The 23,592-nt window shown below is 39.7% G+C and overlaps 1 protein-coding gene across 1 annotated transcript in view; it reads right to left on the bottom strand.

The window, feature by feature from the left end:
• Positions 1–1,545: 1,545 nt before the first annotated feature.
• Positions 1,546–23,592, bottom strand: part of LOC310965086 (caM kinase-like vesicle-associated protein) — a gene marked incomplete at its 3' end in the record, with an annotated part of 42,012 nt that continues 19,965 nt past the window's right edge. Inside the window, exons 2-11 of the mRNA XM_083938495.1 lie at positions 9,918–10,025; positions 9,662–9,793; positions 6,645–6,719; positions 5,862–6,000; positions 4,640–4,760; positions 4,476–4,551; positions 3,988–4,124; positions 3,767–3,845; positions 2,107–2,194; positions 1,546–1,908 (exon numbers count right to left, since the gene is read on the bottom strand). Coding sequence (XP_083794621.1) covers positions 1,546–1,908; positions 2,107–2,194; positions 3,767–3,845; positions 3,988–4,124; positions 4,476–4,551; positions 4,640–4,760; positions 5,862–6,000; positions 6,645–6,719; positions 9,662–9,793; positions 9,918–10,012 — 1,305 coding nt within the window. The 5' untranslated portion in view covers positions 10,013–10,025. The remainder of the gene's footprint in view (positions 1,909–2,106; positions 2,195–3,766; positions 3,846–3,987; positions 4,125–4,475; positions 4,552–4,639; positions 4,761–5,861; positions 6,001–6,644; positions 6,720–9,661; positions 9,794–9,917; positions 10,026–23,592) is intronic.

Below are 23,592 nucleotides of genomic sequence, written 5' to 3'. Positions count from 1 at the left end.
GACAAGAAAAGGAAAGATTATTACTATTTCTCAAGTATAAGGAGAAAAATCTATGGAGTAAACACATGACTACAAGAGCTAAAAACAACAACAAAAAGAGATATGGCAATAAAAATATCTTGATAAATAAACAGTGAGTTCAAAAAAGTCAAACATAGTCTTCATTCATCTTTTTTCAGTACTGTACAATACAGGTCAGCAAAGCTGAGTTGGTGAAGATGAGAGTTACCACAATGATGCATGTCTTCCCTAGAAAGCTGCATGTGGTCAGTTAATGCACATTTTCTTTTACAGTTACAACAAATATTAAGACATGTTTGGCATTTTGAGTCAATATCCTAACACTTAGGACATGATTCAATCAGAGTAGATACCAGTAGACTGACATCTAGCAAATAAAAAACAGTTTTTGTTACGTGATGAATAAAAATGTCATGAAGTTTCTACAAAAGAAAAGCTACAAATTAATTTGGATGCATAGAACTGCTATGTAATGAAGACTTTTTTCATATAACTTACATTGACAGCAGGGGTGCTAAATGAACAGTGGTTATAGACAGCATATTGTATAGTGTGCTTTTGGAAAAAAACATTAGCTTCGGCATGGCTTGTGGCACGAGGCAAGTGGGCTGTGGCCCGCAATAAGGAGTTTGGCGGTTGCGCATCTTTATCCACCAAGTGGCTGTAAATGTAAAATGAACAGCAAAAGTGAGAATGCATGCTGTTTTGGCTACTTCTACGAAGGTCTCTATATACAGAATCTTTACACTTACAGCTATGAGGTTCTTTCCTGAGCAGGAAGTTAGCAAGGAACATAGTGTTTGTGTGTATGCTTATGTGTGAAGCTGCCTAGATAGAAATACAGTATTGGGCATAATAACTCCCAGCAACCAATCTCAGGATTGTTTAACATACAATAACTTATTAGTGTAGACAAGAACAGATAAGAAAAACAGCCATATTTCCCCTGGGACGGGAATATGTGAACTTCTCTATGTGTGAAGCACAGCACTTACTGAGTTATCAAGGTACAAGGTCAAAATTTCAGAAGCAAAACTTTTCGACTGAATCGAAGAACAAATACGGTAATTGCAAGACTGGAAGGGAGAAGTTTCCCAAGTTGGCTCATTAAAAAGGATTAAAAGTCGTTTTCAGTACAATTATATCTCCCTACAGGATATTCTCCTATCACTAAGAGGAGAATAAGAAAGAAGACTTTAGCTGTAAGCCACAGCTTGACAAAAAATCTGTTCTTGCCCCTAAAAAGTGTGCAGGGATAGACATGGTTTCTATAATCTGACATAAAACACCAGAGGGTCAGTGAAAAAAGACACAATACATGTAAAAAGACAGCCAATGCAACGCAGCACTCAGGAAAGGTAGTACACAGCCTCCATGAGATGATACTAATGCTGCAAGTGAGAGAGAAGCAGATTCAGTGTCACCATGCTAGCAGCTAATGTACAGTGTGCAGGAGTTGGTGGGGACTGCAGAGGTCACACAGGGAGGGTTGGCGTGGGGTGTGGTGCGGTTTGGGGGGGGGGTCTAACCCTGCTCATCGCCAGCCTCAGTGACTGCATGGAGAGCAGCAGAAGCTTCTCCATTACAGGGCGATGTGGGCTCGGGCTCCTGCGGCACTGGGCTCGGTTGCTGTGGCTCCCCGGCTGAGGCTGCCACCCCGGCTCCAGCCTCTGGCACGGACTGGCTTGACTCCACTACAGCAGCGAGCTCTTTGACAGCAGCGGACACTCCCTCAGGTGTTGTGGCAGATGAGGGTACAGAGGGGTCGGTGGCGGCCTGGGGAGCTGCGGCGTCTGCTGGAGCACCGGCCGTGGGGCTGGTTGCCCTCGAGTCACTCTGCTCAGGTGCTCTCAGTCTCTTCATGATGGTTGTGACCCGCACAGCTTTCTGTAGGAGAAGGGAGAACAAACTGAACTCAAATAGGGGCCATAACCTGAAAACCTGCCCAGAGAACATTGATTCTCATGGGACTACTTTAACTGTTATACAATACCGCACTATTACACTTCCCTGTTCAAGGATCGTACAACTGCTGTTGAACGTTGTAAAGAAGACATCTCTGGAAGAGAGAACAAAAGGCCTTACCTTCCATTTAGCTCTGGCAAAGTTCTTCTCTATTTGTGCACACACATTTTCTTTGATGTTCTTATCTGAAGCTGCACCACCAGAGATCCTGTTGTAGAAAATTGGAAAAACACAACTTTACAACAGAGCTTTTTGTTTTCCCCTATCTTTGGATGCCACTTGCTGCTGCCATTTAGTTGACTGGCAGCCTTTTCCAACTGTTTTATTTTGATTATTCTTCAGTTTGGTCCTTTTCCTCCTTGTTTTTGTCCCTCTGACAATCAATTTATATACAAAATGTGCTGGAAGTGTCTCTATCTGACACGTCTAAGAAGAGCCAAGAGTGTAACTGATAAAGTGATTAATGTATGCCTGTTTAACAAAATAATTCTACAATTACAGTCACAACTGAACAACCACCAAAACATACAGATGCACAATGAGGTGTCTCTATTAAAACAATGAATAACAAAGAATTATATATACTGTATACTGGGGTACTTCAGAGTGTAATATTGTGGTTAAATTGAAGCCACACGGCAACTTTTGACTGTGGAGATTTTGATTGGATAGCGAACATTTCTGTTGTGTAAATTGCTTTCATACCCCATTATTGTCAATTTACCTAAGCCACTCATCCTCTGAATGCACTTGGTCTCTAGTTTGTGTTTGTAAAGTTTCATGAGACTGTGATTATTCTCGAGGTCACTAAAAGTCACACCATTTTAGAATAGGGGAAATGAACATCTTCGTACTTCATGAGAAAAACTGCAGGGTTATTGCCCCAAACTGCATGGGGGCAACCAATTTTCATGATTTTAGCTTTAGGTCAGAGGTCAAGGGACTGTTTTCCCTTGCCAGAATTTAGCCAACTTTGGAGTGCAATTTGGCCCCTTCCCTCCTTAGAAGGCCTAGTCCCATATAATACCTATATGTTTTAAACGCAGCGTGCTATGATCTCTTAAAGACAGTAATGTTGAGCCGAGATTGGGTCTCTTACTGGGGTTGCACCTGGGACAAATATCTCTGACAGGAGTTGATAGGCACTAAACACAGCAAAAAGAGAGTGAATCCGGTGGCAAGAAACACAGCTACTTAAGAATGATAATGTTGCTCCATAACTGCTGTGTAAATACACAACTGTTGTTTACCGTATTAACTTAAGGTGGATGATAGGTCAATGTTGCTAATTAGCACTAAACCCTAAATGTCATGGGATGGTAATTTTTTTATATTTATATATACTGAACTCAATTTTCCATAATCATTTCAGTCATTACAAATGACCCTGTGGGAAACATGAATGTCTGTACCAAACATATTGGCAATCCATCCAATATTTATAAGGACATTTCAATAGTAGAAATAGTCAGAAAATGTCATCCTGCTTGTGGCACTAAAGTAAAAGTCATCAGATCACCACAGAAAGTAGAATACATTATCTGTGAACCTTGAATCTACATTATGTGCTGAATGTTATGCCAATCCATCCAATATTTGTTTTAAATACTCCAAACATTGTTATCGCTAGAGCTTCACTAATGTGGCAAGTAGGTTTGGTTTTGTTGTTGAGTAAAGCATTATTAAACACAAGGAAGAAAGTCTGCTCTTTTGTCTACAGTCTGATCATTCTGCTCTGGTTTAAATGGTATGTACAATATATCACCGCTCTGCCACTTACCATTCATGGTTTATAGCCTCCTGGGCTGTCAGTCTCTGGTCTTGATCCACCTCCATCAGGCGAGCAACCAGACTCTTAGCTGTCAGAGAAAAATCACAGTACAAACTCAACAAAAAGGGTTTGATGGACATAAATATAACGTGTTTGGAAAAAACACTTTTCAATTTGAATTGTATACCCAGTATGCTGTCATTGCTATTCCTTCACAGTTAAAAAAGTACCTGAATCTGAGATTTCATCCCAGTACGGAGAGTCAAACTCATAATCGCCTGCCAGGATCTTTCGGAACAAGTTCTTGTCATGGTTTTCATAATCATCATCATCTGTTTCATCGTAGAAAGGAGGATTGCCTGACAGCCTTAGGTAGTAAAGGAAGAGCATCAGGAGACAAAAAACATCCTATATTTATACAGGGCCTTTTTATGTATTATCACATGATGTACACGCTTTACCGATATCAACCAAGTCTGAAGCTGTCTTAGCAAACTTCCCAAACTTGTGAATTCTCTGCACAACGAGCAGCTCTATTCACACATGGGCTCAATCGGTCATGCAAAGACTTTGTACTAGGGAGCTTGCAATTTCTGTTTGATGTGAGATCCAACTAATTCGGACATTTGCGTTCTCACATACAGCTCTGCCGGTCCAGATAATTTGAGATTTTTGGTTTATGGGTTGAAAGGGGTTTATGTTTTATGTCACGACTTACAGTATGTACATGATGACACCTGTTGCCCAGCAGTCCACAGGCCTGCCATATCGCTGTCTGCCAACCACCTCTGGAGCTACACAAAAGGAAAGCATCACCAAAATATCAGCAGACTGCCACATCACATTCACAATGGTTTATATGCTACTAATCTGTATTCTCACCCAGGTACTCTGGTGTCCCACAGGGGTCTTTAATTAGTCCGTTCTCCAGCTTAGCAAGATGGAAGTCACTGATGACGATTTTAGAGTGTTTCAGGCGATTGTAGTAAACCAAGTTTTCCAACTGAAAAAAAGGTTATTGCAATAACAACACATGTAATATTCATGATTAAGGTCTTTCATTTCCATAGGTAATCATCAAGTGAATATTTAGGAGATTGAATTTCAGTTGTGAGATCATTTTCTGACAGAAATATGAGAAACATCTAAAAGGTTTAATTAACCAGTGCAGATTAAATAAAATCAAACGTGAAACATTCATCTTCATTTTTGGATGATTGGACTTCAGCTAAAGCCTCAACCAAGTTTGACTTATTCCCTCTTTAAAAATGCATTGACTTTCATTTAAGCTGACAGTCCCATACTGAGAGATTGAGAGGGAGCAAGGTGGAGAGGCTAATCCAGCTTTTGACATGAATAGTAATCATAGGGCAACCACCTTCTCTTCTATTACTCATTTTTCATCTTGAATCTCTGCTCTACAGACTAATTTACGTGAACCCTGCGGTGTGATGCAAATCGTAGTGCATCTATCTGGATATGGGGTGAGATCAGAAAAAATAAGTGTCATATATTATTTGTACGAACTTTACTGAAAGTGCTGTGTGATCCATGGCCAGCATTATATGCTCTTTAACTGAATAAACATTTTATGTAAAATTATCTGGTACAGGATATAAATTACCCACACCCGACTCTCCATCCACCACAACAAACAATAAATAAATATAAGCACAACATAAATCAAAACGATACCATAATATACATGTAAGATAACAACCATTTCACAAATACTTTTACAAATAATCAAAGGTTGAGGTTTATTGTTGGAGCAGCCGATAACGGCACAGGACAGTAAAGCTGGGCATACACTACAATTTGAGCTTGTTTTTGAGCCGCACAACTCATTTTGGAGTTGACAAATTTCAGCCTCGTTGGGCATCGTTTGTCATAGTCAGACATCTACATCTGTATATCACAATAAATTTAGCATATGACTGATTCTATAGGGTGTCCTGGATTTTTTCTTGGTAAAGGTGGTTAAAAAGTGAAATCCTATAAATAGAAAACAGTTTTAGGGATGTGGTTAACAGTAAGATACCTACACAGTAATGACATCTTGTTTACTTCTGCCTACAAGTCCTGCACTACTGTAGCGTGTTACCTTGAGGTTTCTGTGAACAATATGCAGGGAGTGGAGGTAGGCGACAGCCTCCAACACCTGGCGCACCACGTTGCTGGTGTCTCGCTCTGAGTAGTAGCCTTGATCCAGGATCCAGTCAAATACCTCTCTGCCTGTTGCACTGTGGGGGAAAAAAGTTCCGCAAGGCTTTACTCGTTGTTTTTTAAAAGATATGAAAGTGATTTTCTATGAGCGTTGGTGGATTTGCACTGTGTAACTGCAATGTGACCAGTTTAAATCTGACTGGGAACACACACACACACAAAAGATCTGGTAATATAGAATCTTCTAATTGTAATTTTTTACATTGTATATTTATAGTGAAATGTTAATTACATTTTTCCAAGAATAACAGTTTTTGACAAGATTACACAACACACCAAACACATAAAAGCAAATGTTTTTAATCATTTCCCCATAGATGTTTATTTTGTGTTTCATCATTTTCTTTCTAATCAGAATTCTTAAACCCACAAATCAAGTGTCCCCGAAGGATGAGACGAGTATTGTGCATTTAGTATATCCATGGAAATGCATGAAATTCCCCAAGAACACATGCTGATGAGAACAGAGCAGCTAGCAAGCAATCATATCTGAATACCAAATGAGTGGAGTTCAGAGCTGTTCTCATATCTACAGGGCCTCAGGCTACAGCAGCTCATTCCCCACAAGTGTATAATCAACACATACAGTTCAACAGGCCCAACTACCGCAAAGAAAAGCAGAGAGCCTTTTCCCCCCGGCTCATCAGACATCTGAACTCACAGTTCAAGGAAGAGGAAGTACTCCTTTTTGGTCTCAAAGACGTCAACCAGTTGAAGAATATTGGGATGCTTCACCCTGAGGAGATGTGTCAGAAAGCACAAGATGGAGAGAGAAACAAAAAGATAGAGAGAGAATCAGTAATCATATAGGTGATGACGTCTGCATCATTCATTCAGTCAAAGAAATAATCAAGACCTGCTTTAATGCCCATCAATAACACATTACAGTTGTCACAGAGACAGAGAGAGGGACCACAATCAGTTGTCAGTCTGCATGTTAAACTGCCCAACATGGTGCAGAGCAGCTGACTATGCCTTTGACGACAACATCGCCAGCTTGATTGTCCTGCCTGTCCACCCCTGATCTACTTCCCACTTAGCAGGTGTAATGCTGTGAACCCAGTTAGGAGCTTAGTGTCAAATTCAATGCAAACTTTATGTTTTGGCCTGTAAATTTTGAACCGTAGGTCGTATGAATGTTTTGTGCCAGGAAATAGCCTAGTCTGAAATACTTAGCTGTTAGTAAATTATTCTTATTCCTCTTGCATTGCTCGGGCAGAGTGTGAAGTTGTTTGGATGAGCAGTTCTCGAGAGAGCTGCACGAACCAATACTGCAGGATTAGCAATCGGCATACACAGCAACAGTTTCTTAAATTACATTGATGTGGCCGAGGGTTCAGTTCTTCATTCATACAAGACTTAATAGGTTACCTAATTAATGGCAAATTGAGATTTAGGACTTTTATCTATCAATATCAATTTGAGTGTTATATATACAGTATGTAACTGACTGTCTTTTACATCAGAATACAAGAAAAAGCAATGCATCATGGGATTTTTAGATAAAAGAAGTGCACGTCCTTTAAACTAAATTTGAACATTGAAATAGAAAGTGAATGTAGAGTGTGGAGATAGCAAATGGGGAGATATTTTAAACATACAGTGCAGAAGACCTACACAGTACATGTGGTGTTTTCTCTACAGCAAAAGGGTCATTCTCTGCAACCACCTCTTGTAATAACAAAAAGATGAGGGGAGTCATTTTTGCCAACTCAAGTGTGAGTGCATGCATTAGATTGGTCTAATAATTTAAGTATTCCCAGTATAAGACATTTTTGTACCCTATTAAAGACCCCCTCCATACATAGTTTAAAACATATAAAAAATACTCATAACTGTTGATTTTTTTTTTGTGGCTGAGTTAAATTGCCTCATTAAACATTCTTCCAATTACATCTAAACCGTCTCATTCATTAAAAAACATCAGAAATCTGTGAATGGATATGAGTTTTAAATTCAGATTTAAGCAGAGTTCAGAAATTTATTTTCCCTTTCAGTAAAACTCTGCACATACACAACACCCAAGTGACCAATATGAGAATTTAAGTCAAAGAAATTAACAATATTTTAAAATAACTCTTGACTGAGAAGGAACAAAATCAAGTTGGGATTTACCCATAAAATTGTTCTTAATGAGGTCCCCGAATACCTGTCTAAGTACTTAAGTCACTTCAGAGGCAATCACAACCCTGCAACAAGAGGCAGCTCAACCAAGTCATACTTTTAAGATTCAAGAGTTCAAGCGCCAAAACACATTTTTATCCATGGCTGCATTTGAATAGAATAAACTCACAGTATCTCTGAACCTCATTGAAGCAGAGACCAATTTTAAGCAGCCTTTGAAGAAATGGCTTGCAAATTAGTTCCTCGGAATAGGGACCGTGCACAATTTAACTCACTGTTGTGCTCTTATGTTATTTGTTATTTCATAATACTGCTTTAGGTGAATACTTTGTTATGTTTGGTTGTGGGGGGTCTATTAAAAAGTGATAATGGACACCTATTACCCGTGAAACTCTCTGTTCACCTCGGTTTACAATTTATTAGCAACAAGCTAACATCTTTTAAACAACACTAGGCCTTCAGTATTCATCCTCTGAACACTACAATGATGGCAACTGTAAAACACAAGCTGCAAGAAGTACAGTGCCCTTCTGAACTTACTGACTTTGTATCACATAAGCAATCTTCATACATCCCAATAAGCTAACAATACTGCAGGCTGCGATCGACATACATATGGCATATCACTTGTTTGTGAAAATCCAGATATTGATAATGGGGATAATGACAAGGCTGAATAGCTACTGTAGCTTGTCTTGTTGTTAAATATACTGTCAAATGATATTTACTGTTTGTCACCTGTAGGCAATGTTATTGACTTTGATCTTGCAAGCATAACATTAGCTTTCTGGCTGATAGCTAAAAGGTTCTATTAGTTGAGCGGACTAGAAATATCTCCCATTGCCCAGTCGTATCTAAGGTTGGTCCTATTTACTGGGGTGGTGAATGTTTCCTTTGCTTAAGAACCAGGTGTTAGTCAGACACTCTATCTATCTATCTGTCTATACAATATATCTAACCGTCTGTACAAATGACAAATGAGTGAGCAGGATTTGATTACTAATTGTAGAAGCACCTCTTTTTTTTCCTAATGCCTATATTCAAGCATTTAATAAAGACTGCATTTGATGTTTTCTCAGTAGGTTATTCCCAGCCTTTGACAATGTCATCATATTTGATTATTCATTCAAACCTCCCACTGATGATCGTACCATAAACCAGGAGCAGTGCACATCCCTGTTATTGAAGGCTCATTTTCAGAAGAATATGAGTTCATGTTTGAAAGGTTTCTTGTGAAAAAAATCCCACTTTCATATTCATCCTGCTCCACTGCTTTGCTGCCATCAGTGACAAATTGTTTGATAAAGACCAGGTTATGCAAATGTGGGTTTTACCTGAAAGTTAGAGGATCACAGAGAAGTTGCTGTGTGGCTGTGTATGATCACTGAGCATAAAGAGGTTCGCTTGAATTGTTTTTTCTTTAAAAAAATAGTTGATGCCTGTCAAATTAGTCTTTAAGAAGATGAAATAGAGAAAACAAAAAGCAAATAACTTTTCTCGTCACAAAACTAATTATTAGACTCCAGAGAACATCAACGGCAATGAATGACTTACATCTTTAAGATGAGGATCTCATTTTTCGCAGCCTTGCGGACTTTCCTTCCATCCTTTTTCAGGAACTTTTTACACGTATACATTTTCATTGTAGTTTTATCCTTGGCCCTGAATATCTCACAGAACTCCTCCCTGGGGAAAAAAGCATTGTATGGCATTTGATGTTTATTAACAGGGATATAAACACAGGACATCATGGTTTTTCAAGAAGACATAATACATCATTCAAAAATCAAGAAGCTGTTGAGATACTCACGATTTAACAATCTGACCCAGGTCATATTTATCTGTCACATCCGAAGGATTGTTATAATCCTTCTTTTCCCCAATCGTTAAACAGCCAAATGGCATGGCCACTCCTGACCTGTGGTGAGAGAAACAGAAAGACAGAGTGGAATAAATAATAACACATTCATCAATCTATTAGGGTGTTAAGTCCTGGCTTCCCACCTAGCTGACGATTTCACTCCAATTTTGCATCACACTGTGCCATAATATTACACCGAATGATGACTTGGCAAAAAACATGGTCCTCCCTCAGACATAAAAAAAATTACTCCAGTAATGCTGAGAAAGCCTTTCAAAAGTGAGCCCGAGAGGCCACCAGAGGCAGTGTCAATGCAATGTATTGTTTCACTCACTGTAACGGAGCCTTTCATGATCTTGCTTTAATAAAGGGCAGAGCCAGAGAGGGATCTGCTCCATAGGCTCAGCTGTATGCTAATATCTAACTTATATAAGTAATAAAACAGCGAGGGGAATGTTTTTTGCAGTGTAGCAGAAGTCTGGACTGAATGTGTCAGTGCTTCTCTGTGGGGTGAAAGTTGGAAACCATAGGGGTCAGGGAGCAGAAGAAGCAGTGGCTAATATGGTCCAAGAGCTCAACGCCGCAACCGCAGCAACAAGTGAAGCATTTGGAGGCAGCAATTAAAGTCATGGTACCCCAGGATGTAAAGTACTTTACTAGCTGCCTCGACACTTGAACACCTTATTGCACTGCAGCCTCTCTGTACCTCTCTCAAATAGCATTAAGGGAAATTCGAGATGAGCCTTTTCAACTTTACTGCATTTTTTTTTAAACTGAGAATTAAAGGTTTTATAGTGAACTTATCCTGAGTTGTTGTTTTTGTTTCAAGGGAAGAAAGGGTTTCTTTTTTTATGTAGTTGCACTGTTGAGTAAGGAGCAGAAACACCAAAACAAGCAGTAAATGTGCAGCTTTTGGAGTATGCGACAATAAAACATTCATAGTCACCTGCTGTGTGTGTGTGTGTGTGTGTGTGTGTGTGTGTGTGTATGCGTGTGTGTGTGTGTGTGTGTATGTGTGTGTGTGTGTGTGTGTGTGTGTGTGTGTGTGTGTGTGTGTGTGTGTGTGTGTGTGTGTGTGTGTCTGTGTGTGTATGTTACAATGGGAGTGTGACTGCAGCCTAGAATCCAATCCACATGTATCAGCTGATATCTTTTCTTTTTCATAATTTTTAATTTAAAAAAAATCCTCTAAATTGATTCCCTTTATTTTTATGACCAAGCTGTACTAAACAGAACACCTGTAGAGTGATACAGTTAAAATTTAAATGTGTCACTCTGGTGGACATCATTTCTAAAGCTGTGTTTTCAGTTCAACATTAAAAAGGTTATGGTGTAGCTATGATGGCTATATGTACCTAGTCTCAGTATCACAGACTGTATTTACAGATGTTCAACTTGTCTCCACTTCCTCCCACAGTACAAAAGCCAAAATATCCCGGATATATGTGCTGCCATGTTGATATTTTGCAAACAGAGTCTGTGCAGCAGCAATCGGGCAGAATCGAGTCCAGCCCATACACCCACCTGACCAATTACGAGTCATCAATCATGATGTTTCATCCTGTTTTTATAGTATAAAATTATAAATTAAACTCAGACTTATAAAAAAAAATTAACAGTTGAACACACATCAGCATGATAAGAGCCAGTTCAAATGACAGAAATCATCTAAATCTAATATGGAGGGGGCAGGATTTATGATACTGCAGCCAGCCACAGTGTATGGTTACTTACAATGCTGTAGGCTACACTGTAGTTGATGTGCGAAATTAACTACAACAGCTTTTGATTGGCACTGTTGGGGAGTAGTGCCATGTGCTATTTTCAAAATCATGTAACATTATGTAGTGGGACAGCAGCTGACCTGAGCAGTTGCTCCTCCCACCCAAGAAAAAGAACGGTATATAACCATCAAGCAACCAAAAAAGCCCCCCAAAATACAGACATAACATGTCAATTAGTGAGCTTTATAAAGTGCTGTTAGGCATTTTGGTTACTTTCACAAAGAGACAGGCTCGCTGTTTCCTCCATGTCTATGGAGAGATATGAGACTGGAATTGATCTTCTCATCGAGCTCTCTGCCAGTGTATTTTCCTTTAATTACTTCTAATGAACACCAAGAAAAAAGCACAAAATCAGGTACTACCTCAAACATATATTTGGCATTACAGCTATTTATTTATACTATACATGATTCATTTTGTTTCATTAAGGATTTAAGTCTGATCTCAAACACATGCCTCTTACTGTAGAACTTATCACATGGCCATCATTAGGGTTCGCCATGGTATCTGTTCATTCATATCACATCTCTGGAAATGTATTTCAGTAACAATTTATAGATATACTGGGAATAATGCGAATTCAGTGCATTCAATACAACTGAAGAGTACTTTAACATACTGATGCAAAAATGATGTCATGAAACAAACCGGCTCACTTATACAATACTATCTACAATGACCCTATACTACCACTACATATTAAAGGGATATCTATCTGTAAATCATTTACATCAATCTTGACAAGAGTACATTATCATTGCATTGGCCAAACCTATACTGTATATATCATGAGATTCAACACTAAAGAAAAAGATGATTTTACTGAATGCACTTGCAATAGCTGGCTTCTGAATGTGTGTTAATTGTTTTGAAAGAGAACAGCTTGAAAAATAAGAGGAAAAAAACAAACAGGATCAATTACAACAGGCAAGTGCTTGATTAATTGTTCTTCTGGTTTAAATCCTTGGACAGATTCGGGAAATCTGGAGGGAAAACAGTTCTTGCCTCTCTTGATAGAAACGCTAATCGAAGACCAACAGTACAACACTGCAGCCCACTACTGACTCAGCTCCGGCATCAGGGATGGTAAAGGCCCAAGGTCTATGGTTGACCCTTACAACTACAACATACTTCAGTGATACAAGTTGTATGTACATGATAAAATGTAAATTAGCACCAGATATACAGGTAAAGCTGAAAAGGTAAGGAGCTAAAAAGATTGACAATTAAAAGAGGCTCATTTAAAGCTAGAGAAATTGGTATCTTGAAACTAAAGGACCTAAGACATCAAAACAAGTCATGCTATTGTGTCAGGAAGAGGCTAAATAATGCAAAGTTAGGATAAGTTTTGTCAAGGAGAAAAGTTACTTTATTAGAAAATTTAATGGATTTTCGATATGGTGATTGATGAAGAGTAAATGCATTTGTTTACGGATTATTTGATCTCATGATGTATTGCTTTGCAGTAATTTATTCAGTCAATAGCTGTTTCCATTCAACTGTCAATACAATTTTAAGGGTAAACTTTTGTAATGTTCAAAAATTACTATCTACGAGAAAAATATGAAAAGAGACTTCAGGAATTTGTTTCAATTGGATAAGGTGTAATAGTTATTTCATGTCAGCTAGTATTGTCCATGTTTCATGCTTCAGAGACGAAGACATGTTATGGGAATATCCGTGAAGATGCCGACAGTGGAAACAGCTCATCGGCCATGCGAGTTAAAGGTGTTTCCATATCCTGTTTAGCGCATCAACCCTAAACAGCAAAATCCACCTCAGGCGAGTGTAAAAACTTGTATGCATGTTTAAGTTTTATCAAATTTTGCTGTTTCCATTTAGCTTTTCCAATGTGAATCTTCAACATGCGTGATTAAATATGTTTATGACGCATATTTAATTTTGCTTTTGTCATTCATTCTTTTTTTAAGTTAAAAAGGTGGAATATAATTGTCTGAATCTTTTTTGAAAGAAAACTGACAGACTTGACTTATTATGCTTTATAATCATATTGAGCATATTAACAAAGAGCATGGCCTGGATAGATTTAACACTGGATTTTGAAATGGTTGTAAGAGACTCCATCTCTGTCACTACAAGGCTAATGGCCATTAGCTTATTTAAAATTCTGTGTTGGTATTGGATTTAAGGGTGATGGTGATGATGATGGAGTGGGTCTGGATGAAGGGCCCAATTTGGAAAATGTTGTCCTCATCATATTTCCTAATGCTTGGCCTGTATTGTTCTGAACTGCTGTGAAAATTCTGTGAATCTGCTTGAAGGTAAAGCACAGTAGTGCTAAAAAAAAACACTGCACAGGAAAAATTTCTCCAGATGATTAAAGGGTAAAAAATATTTATTTCCTAGCCACACAACATCCATCTGGCCGACAGTCTGGATGATGGATGTTTCAAATTAAATGAGAGAAACCAGCATAAGAAGTATAGTGTTATGTGTAAGAAGGGCAATCTGTTCACTGTAGCTACACGAACAGACTTGTAATCCAATCTGAATGAACGAGGCTCAGCGTGGAGACGTCTCAATTTGCCAAGAGAAAGCTGCGCTCTCTGTGAACTTCCTTTTCTCATCTGAGGCTGTGTTGTGTAGTCAGTGTTAGGAGCTGACCTTTCCTGCCCGTCTATGTCTCTCTCACTCTCAATATACTGTACATGTCTCGTTGGTTAATGCTTCGGCTCAGTGAAGTTGTGCTGAAAAGAAGAAAGGGGAAAGTTCTGCAGGGTCAGTGGTTTAAATTGAGGGAATTCAGAGGGAGTCTGACAGAAGCAAGGTATTAGGAAGAAACAATCTATATGATGCTACAAAACATTTATATTCTGCAAGTAGCTATAACAGTCCACCAGAGAGCCGTTGCATTGGGGCGAGGAAAAATAGACTGCGGAAAAGAGCGTGAAAGAGCATTTCTGATGCTGATGAAATCTAATAAATCTAATAAAAAATCCAGCTGATAAAGAGAGCATTTGTGATTTTCTGAGCCCACTCATTGGAGACATTTATTATACAGGTTCATGATAAATGAAAGAGTGAAAGAGAATGAAAGAGCAACTTACAGTCATGAATGAAGAATTTGTGAAGCATTTCAAGTGGAAAAAAGCAGGATGCTGACGATATCATAAAACGGAGGCTGCATAATGGGCCCATTTGGTCTGACCACCATCAGCAACATTAAGGCATTATCACCCCATATTCTGACTGTTATCTGCCCTCTGAGAGCACCAATCAATGGCTTGCAATGCTTTATGGCCCAGTGTGTGGCCTGGGTGTGCTTGGGCCACCCAGCTATATAAGTACTGATTTTCTGCAGAAGCAGTGAAGATTTAAAGGACGGAAGATGGATAGCGATAAGGATCTTGGGCTTATTAGGCGAGTGTAGTGCCTCCTCCAGCCAGATGAGCCGATGAGCAAATGAGGTTTTCCTTGTGCTTGTTGAAATCAATGAGAAACTCTTGTCGCACTTGTGACTGGGCGAAGCTTAGGATTAGGCTAAATGCAGCCCTTATGTGCAGTGTGTCAAGACTTTTTAAGGGGGATTATTTTAGCTGCTGCTTCAGTGTAATGTTGGACTACTACTTGGGGAAATGGTATCCGTTTGGTATGGTAAGCCTTTACGTACGTGAGTGAGCAGCTGTTTGCACTAATCCAAACATAAAATTCACCCCAGAGATGAGGTAGTGGTTGCTTTAAGAAATCGTTCATTTACTGTCGACTATGTCTCCTGTCCTTTCACCCCTTCCCCAATACCCCCTCTCTGGCTCAGCAGCCACTAAATGAGATGCACAGTAAAAGCTCAGACCCCATGCATCACACTTTTGCTGAGTGTAGGCCATTTCAGATTTACTGAAGTGATCGTAAGCAGTGCTGAGCATCAACAGTTTTGTACAAACTATATTTCACTAAAAATATGATCAAATAAAACATGCCATATTGATTTATCGAGTATCATCAGTTTGATGATCAGTCTTCAACCCTATTCCTTATATCCTAAGGTACCATTAACTAAAAACAGATCAAACTATATACTGTTAATTTGTTTTGACAAATCTGTTTCAGAGGAAACATAAAAGCTGCCTGAGATATGCTCATGTTTTCTAATCCAGATAGTTTGACTTTCTTGCACAGCACAACAATTTAATAGAGGATGTCAGGGTGGATGGTTGGGCATGTAAAGCAAATACATGGAGACCAAGGATTAAAGCCAGCCACCAGCCTACCGTAATAACAAATGCATTACCTAATAGTTTTAGTTTTTTTAATCCAATCCTTATATTGTCTTTCCTGTTCACTGACTGACTGAAGTTCCTGCTCTTCTCTATGACATTTAGCTCCATGTTGAGAGGAACTATTTTCCTTTGATTAACAGATACTTAGTGCATTTTTCAGCTCTGTGTTAGTTGAATGGATTAAACTATTTTACATTGATTCACAGCTCTCTAAACCTGAAACCTTTTGTTGTAGTGTGAGGAGAGCCCAGACCAGCCCTGTGAAAAGTCATATCTCCAAATCACCTTTTGCTTTGTGAAACAGACTTGGATTGAGCACCACTCAGGCCAGAGTTTGGTCTCTTCTCAGAGAATAAGATTTGTCCAGCCCACAACCATTGTTCAGGCCATCCTTGATGTAATAGTGTTAAACCTTGCTCTGACTGTCTGTTAATCAAGAGAGATAGGACTCCACTGAATTTAGGTAACCTTCTGTCTCCACTGCTCCGTGGATAAAACTCGTCAGCAACAGAATTAGACCTGCAAGTTTTTTCTTCCAAAAGCATTTGTTTAAAATTGGTTAAAGAGTTTTGTGTAAATATTGAAGAAGTCAATCAAATTAAATCTAGGAGGAAAAAGTTTAATTTAAGTTCATGGTGATCTCTCAAAACGTTTCCTGTATCAAATCAACCGAATAGTATATGAATGTCATTCTTATGAGACTGGTTTGCACACTTATTGGTTTGTTGTGTTCACAAAACTCTTTACTTTTATATGAACAATGGATCAAATAACGATATGTATGACTGCCTTTGCCATGCACCAGTGGCGCACAGAGCTCTAGAGATCTGAGGATGAGAGCAGGTGGATGGTACAGTGTCCGTTCTGTGAATACACTAATTTGTCAGTGGTTTCTGTGACATGAGAAATACTTTGTTTGGCTCACCCGTAATAAATCTCTATGGGCTTTTCAAACGAGTATGTACTTCACCTTCAAGGACCACCTCCGTAAGTGGTCTGAGCGATCAAATTTCACTTGTCATTGGATCATTAAGGAAGCATGTTAATGCCAGGTCTGAGCAGCGTTTCAGCATCTTTCCAATCACTGTTTTGGTTCAGGCAGCTGTTTTCAGGGTGAAAAGCTCTGGTAAACCAACCAACCATGTAATCAATGATTTAAAAAAAACAAAAAACCTTCAACTTTAAATTTGAAGTTTTCTCACAGTACTGTTCTGTTTTGAGATCCCTGTGCACACACTTTAAAGTGTTTTGAACAAACAGCTTGGTCATCTTAATACCATCTCTCTGTCGCTCAGCTTCTCCCCATCTTCCGAGGGATTGTTTGGAGCCTCACCGTGCATTCACACCAAAAGCAATGGAGGCGATGAAGTTTCAAGCTGCCCTTCAAAATCAATGTAAATGATGTTATGACACGCGATTTTTCGGGCGACGCATTCTGAGCAATAAGAGCGATGCGATAAAGCGATGAAGCGTCCATCGCATCCTGAGCGTCTATTGCGTCTATTGCCTCATCGCGTGTGTTGCTTGGAGTTGAAAAAAAACTTTTCAATCGTCATCACATGAAGCTGTGCCGCGACAGCCAATCAGAGTTGAGATTGCGGTAAGCTCCATCATAGTTCACCGTTAAACATCCAGGGGCTCACCGGACTCACCAAAGCCGCCATTGTTGCAGTCCTTGGGGGAATCCAGACTGTTCCTATGGAAATAATATAATGGATATAACTATGGACTGTGGATGGCAGCGATGTGCCTATAGGCATCTAGTCTGCCAGAAAACCAGAAGAAGAAGAAGAAAGCCGTCAGTGAAGAGTGAAGCGTATCCCGTTCTGATCTACCGGAGATCGGGGAGCAGCCTGTACGGCTGCGGAGTTTAAATCACTGACAGCCACACACTTCCTCTGTGAGCTCATTTCTATTCTTTTTAGAAGCATTCAGACCCCTGGTTAGCACTAGCATAACGTTCATTTAGCACAACAGCAGAGTAGGCTGAGCCGGGGGTTAGCTTCAGTTAGCTCGCCACCTTAGCTGCTACATGCAATAGACGCGAATGAAGCGATGATCAAAAATGTGCCAAATGTGAGCAAGCGACGCAATACTCGCGTTCCCGGGGGGTGAAAAGCCCCAGACCCACAAGGACACTCACCAGCTATTAGGAAATAAACATCCTTGAAATGAATTGTCTTGCATCCCAAGAAAACTATGCTCATTGAAATGGGAGCATAAGGACTAGAGGATGATAAAAACAAGAAAACAAGTTCTTGTTGAACCACTGCACATCAGCTCTGTCTTGATTTGAAAGTCCTTAACTTAGGCAATGCTGAAAGGCAACTAGAGTCAAGTAATAGGGCTTTTAAATTATATATGGGCTACACTTTCAGTTTCAGTTGCACCAGGCTGTTTAATGTAACAGGTTCAACCAGGCTCTGCAGTCGGATTTTGATTCCGACTGTGATCGGAGAACTGACACTATGTCCAGACAGCTTCCACCTGTGTTTAGTAATCTGATGTTCTATAGCTGAAAACACAAGTGTCTGAATCTGTTTAACTGGACATTAAACAGACTTTATCCTGCCACCTCCCTAGTACAAAGTCTGTTTAATGTCCAGCTGAGGCCAGAGCAGCTCATTGTCTGGAGAATTCACAGTGAGCATGTTGATGATGTTTCTATCATGTGGCTGGCATAAAATCCAAGGGTGATGAAGAGGAGTCATTTACACTCAGGAACCTCTTTCGGTAACATCTGACAACAAAATCATGAAGTGAACGACTCTGATCTTAAAGGTCAGACTAAACTGCAGTGTCAGAGATTTGATATGAATGTCCCAATATCACATATCAGATGTGCAAGTGCAAAGAACGCATAGGTCAAAGGAAGTTATTTAAATATCATGGCAGCAGCCCGGCAGTGATGCTCATACAACTAAAACAACCATCAAATTTTTTACATATGTATAAAATGTGATGTTGCAGTTGTAGCTATTATGCTCTAAGGGTACAACAAAAGGCAAATATAAATGTGCTACTGATTGTTATTGCTTTCTATACGAAAACAGTCCCATTAACATCAAAACTGTTAAACTCTGAGTAAACCTTTATGGATGAATGGTTGAACAAAGGGCCAAGAAAATCCATTAGTGCTGAGATTTGCTCAATGAATAGTACACTCAAGGTGGAATATTGATGTTATGCAATGAATCTAAGTACATCGGTCTATGACCCTGGTAATGCCTCTGACAACGCTTCACTGTGCCATGAATATTTCTATGTAATCAGAAGAAATGGGCAACTAAGAAAACAAAATGAAAGTACTTTATATGTGCTGTATATTATTCCACAGTGCATGGTATAAATGTATTAATTCAGGGGTGATTCAATGTATCCATGGAAGCACTCCAAAACTCACTGGGGAAGAAGAAAAAAACATTCTGCAACATCACTACACTGCCTCATTACTGCAACTCACAAGAATTGTGTCTTTTTACATTTGACTTTAAGGAGAAATGGCTGCATGGAAATGTTGACATAAAACTTGGCGTGCACTGTCTCGGGGGGATCAGCAGCGTGCAGAATATGAATGGTGGCAAAGGTTTTTAAAAGTGGGCGCATACACAATTGAATTAATTATTCATGGCTGACACAGTGTGTCTCACTGGGCCTGAGGTTCGTGTCTTTCTTGTATCGAGGAATCGCTGTGTCCCAGGGCGCTTGCTTAACAGCGTGCGAGGTGCAGAAGCATGCCAGCTCTGGTAGTGCTGTCAGAAATACCAGCCTTCAATCCTTGGCCCTCCTTTAATCCCAGTTAAGGTCAGTGCACTGCTTGTCGGTAAATCTCTCAAGAATCCATTACATCTCTCATTTGTTTGCCAGACATCACAGAGGATGGATGGCTTTGCAATCTACCTTGTATTTCTTTTTGAGGACTTTATTAGAGGCCATAGACCCAAATCATTCAATTGCCTTTAAAAACGATCACGAACACACTGCTGTCATTCATACAAAACAAGAGTCTGTATCTGACTCATATAGCTGCTTTCTTTACTGAATGAGAAAACACTGCAGTGGCTTCTTCAGCAGCAGAGAGTGAGCTTGAAAAAACCCTCACTCTTCTCCACTTCGCTTCCTTCCCACTCCCTTCTGTCTTCCTGTTCCATCACTCTCTCACAGTCACACTAGCCCCTCTACGGCGAATCACTTGCAGCAACACCACTAACCTTGCTCTTTACAAGAATCACATAGAAAATTACAGCCCCCTCTTACAACAGCTTCTAGAGGGGAGGTGAGACTGCAGGATTTTGTCCCACATGCTGGGCAGTCTCAGTTCCACTAGTTGATATATCCCAGGACTGGCAGACTGGTCTCTCTGCACCTGCTGCCCACCATGCCATTATTTTTCTACAGCACAGCAGGGACACAAAAAGCACAGCCTTAATTAGGCTCAGTGTACTTGTTGTCCACTATGTACGTATGACTGTACACTACACGTCTTTAGTGTCTTTTTTAATCCACCAACAGCATTCACTTTACATGTTCCGCACAGAAAATAGTTGTATAACAGACCTACACAGCAGTACGCCATTAGAATAGCAGTTATCTATTTGCTCTATTTTGTCTGTTACGCCTGCAAGTCATGAAGACATTGTGCATATCAGATGCTGTGGTTTTGTAACATTAATTATTAAACTGATTCAAGAAAGGTAGTGGATAAGCTGACGCTGCGACTAGTGCTTGAATGGTAATTGTGGGCTTGACTTGGCTTTCCAGGGGATGAGGTTTCATTTCCTGCATTTAAAATGTACTGTATCAAGATTTGTTGCATATGATTTAAATAATTTTGTTCAGGACTTGTGAAGATTTGCAAAAATAAGTCCACCTTCATAAATTAATACATTTCATGGAAAAGCATGAAAGCCTGATAAATGTACATGTTTTATGAGAAAACAAGCAAGTGATTTGCCTGTGTTATTACAAGTGCAATTAAATTGCTCAACGGAAAAGTAATTACCAGGACAGTACTTTATTAATCACCGCAGCAAAGTAATGTATTAATGTTAGTGTTCATGTCTTTACTTGTGTTATTCAGCTAAGCTCCATGAAAGGTTCCTTTAAACTACTCCAAATAATCAGCATCGACCCCATCTTTTGTATTATACAATTAGAAAAACAAGATATTGTGGTTTAAGAAGCAGACAGACTACAGTTTGGAGAGATTATTATCCAGTACCTAACATTACTTTAGCTGCCGCTAGTGATAGCACACAGCTGCTGGCTTTATATCAGCAAACCAGCTAGAACACACAAGTGGGGGTTTGCCAGTTTAGTTTGGAGTATTGGTGCATTTAGAGCCCAAAGATGAGTTGAAACTTGCAACTAATTGCCATGTTCAGGTATACAACGTTCTGAAACCAGCTAGTTCACACCAGTGAGATGAGGCGAGAAAGTGTATCATCTCCATAGCAATGCCTCTCTGTACTTATGTTTTCACCTCTGACTTTTTAGGTTGTTTTTTTTTAAGCTGGATATAATGTTTAGCATTTTAAAATATAAATGAGGACAGAGATAGTGACAGTTGCATTTCTAGTTGTGATAATACGGTGAAAATAACGTTTTATTTCCCTGATTCACTGCTTTTTCTTAATTACGACACTGATACGCAGCAAAAGCGCTTTCCGCCGGCTTTTCCATTCATATGCTATGGAAAAGGCGGTAGCGCCCAAGGTAGTGGCACGCACCGCTCACATTTGCCTCTCTGCCGCTGCGCTCAAAGTTTAAATCACATTAACTTTGACCTTGTTGCCACTGACCTTTCAAAGGCACAACCTTGCGGCGAGCCCAGCGCAAAACGCTTATCATGTGAAGGCCCCTATATTCATTGTATTACTCGCTCAACCCTCTCTCTCACACGTGCTCATTCAGCCTTTGTCCAAAACGGCCATTAAAAACAAGCTAAAATTTTGTCAGTGACTCGCCCAGCGGACTTTGCTAAGACTTAATTGACTGTTGAAACAGGTGATGTGTATTACATTTTAAAACCAGCTGCTGGCGATTTGACAAGCTGAATCATAGGCTATAGCATCAGCCGGTTTGAGTCCAGACGAGACGGGTCAGTTCACACTGCTGCAAATTTCACCTGCAATGTTCTAAAACAGTTTTGTCTCGTCCAAAATCTTTGGTCTGAACTGGGCTTTATGAGTATAGTCATCTGAAGACAGCAGGTAGCTGTTCTCTCTGCAGTCTCTAACTAAAGTGATGTTGCACATCGTCAAGCCATAATTTAACACGGGGGAGCAAAACCTGTATTTATGTTATTCTACACAATTTCTTTTACACATCACACACACACACACACACACACACACACACACACACACACACACACACACACACACACCCCCACACACACACACACACACAAACACACACACACACACACACACGTTGGAGACTGACACATTGAAATTACTAAAATTGAGCTTGTCATGTTACTGACATATAGTGTGCACTTGGAAAGGTGCACTTTGTGATCTGGCCGCACTGTCCCTGAAAATAGAGCCTGTGGAGTCCTCTTATGCGTGCAGAGCAGCAACTAACGGATAGGATGGACATCTGAAACTTGAGCGTCATTATTAAAAATAGCCCATTTTAGGTAGCTATACTCAGTATAATAAATTAAAAATGAAACCATTATAATGTGCATAATGTGCTCATATTGTACAACTGAGCTTACTGTCAGAAGAATGAGAACTGTCTTTAGCAGTCATTTTTCCAAAACACTAGTTTTAGCTTGAGGAGAGTAATGGATGGTTTTGTAATATGCTTACAGGCTTATTTAACAATGCAGCAAGTGGTATGAATCATACAGTAACTTGCTCCCACAATCTAATACAAAGAATTATATTTACAAAAACAAGCCACTGACACTTAAGTTGATGGCAACAGTTCCAGTAAATTGAGAAAATAGCTAACAAGCAATTAAGTAATCAGTTATTCGGCAGAAGGAGGAAAGAAAGTCACTGTGACAGCTGAATCCTGCTGCGGAGATTGCAAATTGCATGTTTAGAATTGCAGTCCACCCACGGCTGCATAGCCACTGTTGACCTCCAATATGTCTGCATGAGGATGCTTCAGAGTGACCTGGACAGCCTATATAAACAGTGTTACCTCTTCAGGTAAGATGGCTCATAATTGAAGTGCTTTCCCTATGGAGACAGTGTGTTGGAGAGCGTGTGTGAGAAAAAATAATGGCTTGGGTTGATGGAACAGCAACAGACAATCCATGCTGCGGGAGAATAGTGTTTGTGAGGGCATGGACATGAGTGCATGCCTGAATGCACACATGCATGTGTGCATTACAGTGTGAATCCATATACTGCACTGTACTAAGAACATTTGTGTCCTTTCCTATTTGCAACAGATACAGCCACTATTCCTAATTTTAGCCCATGCTGTCAAAACTCCTGTACCTTTATGTCATTTTTAGTCCGAGAGCAGGAGAGCATTGGTGGGAGTGTTGTGAATCGCAACATAAGGTGGTAAGAGGCAGAGTACATTTTAAATGCCCTAATTATAGAGACAGCTCAAAGAATGTATGATCGAGGCAGGCGA

The sequence above is a fragment of the Echiichthys vipera genome (assembly GCF_963691815.1).
Source record: "Echiichthys vipera genome assembly, chromosome: X".
Lineage (NCBI taxonomy): Eukaryota > Metazoa > Chordata > Actinopteri > Perciformes > Trachinidae > Echiichthys > Echiichthys vipera.
The sequence above is the reverse complement of the archived record's forward strand: the minus strand, read 5'-3'. Positions and strand labels throughout refer to the sequence as shown.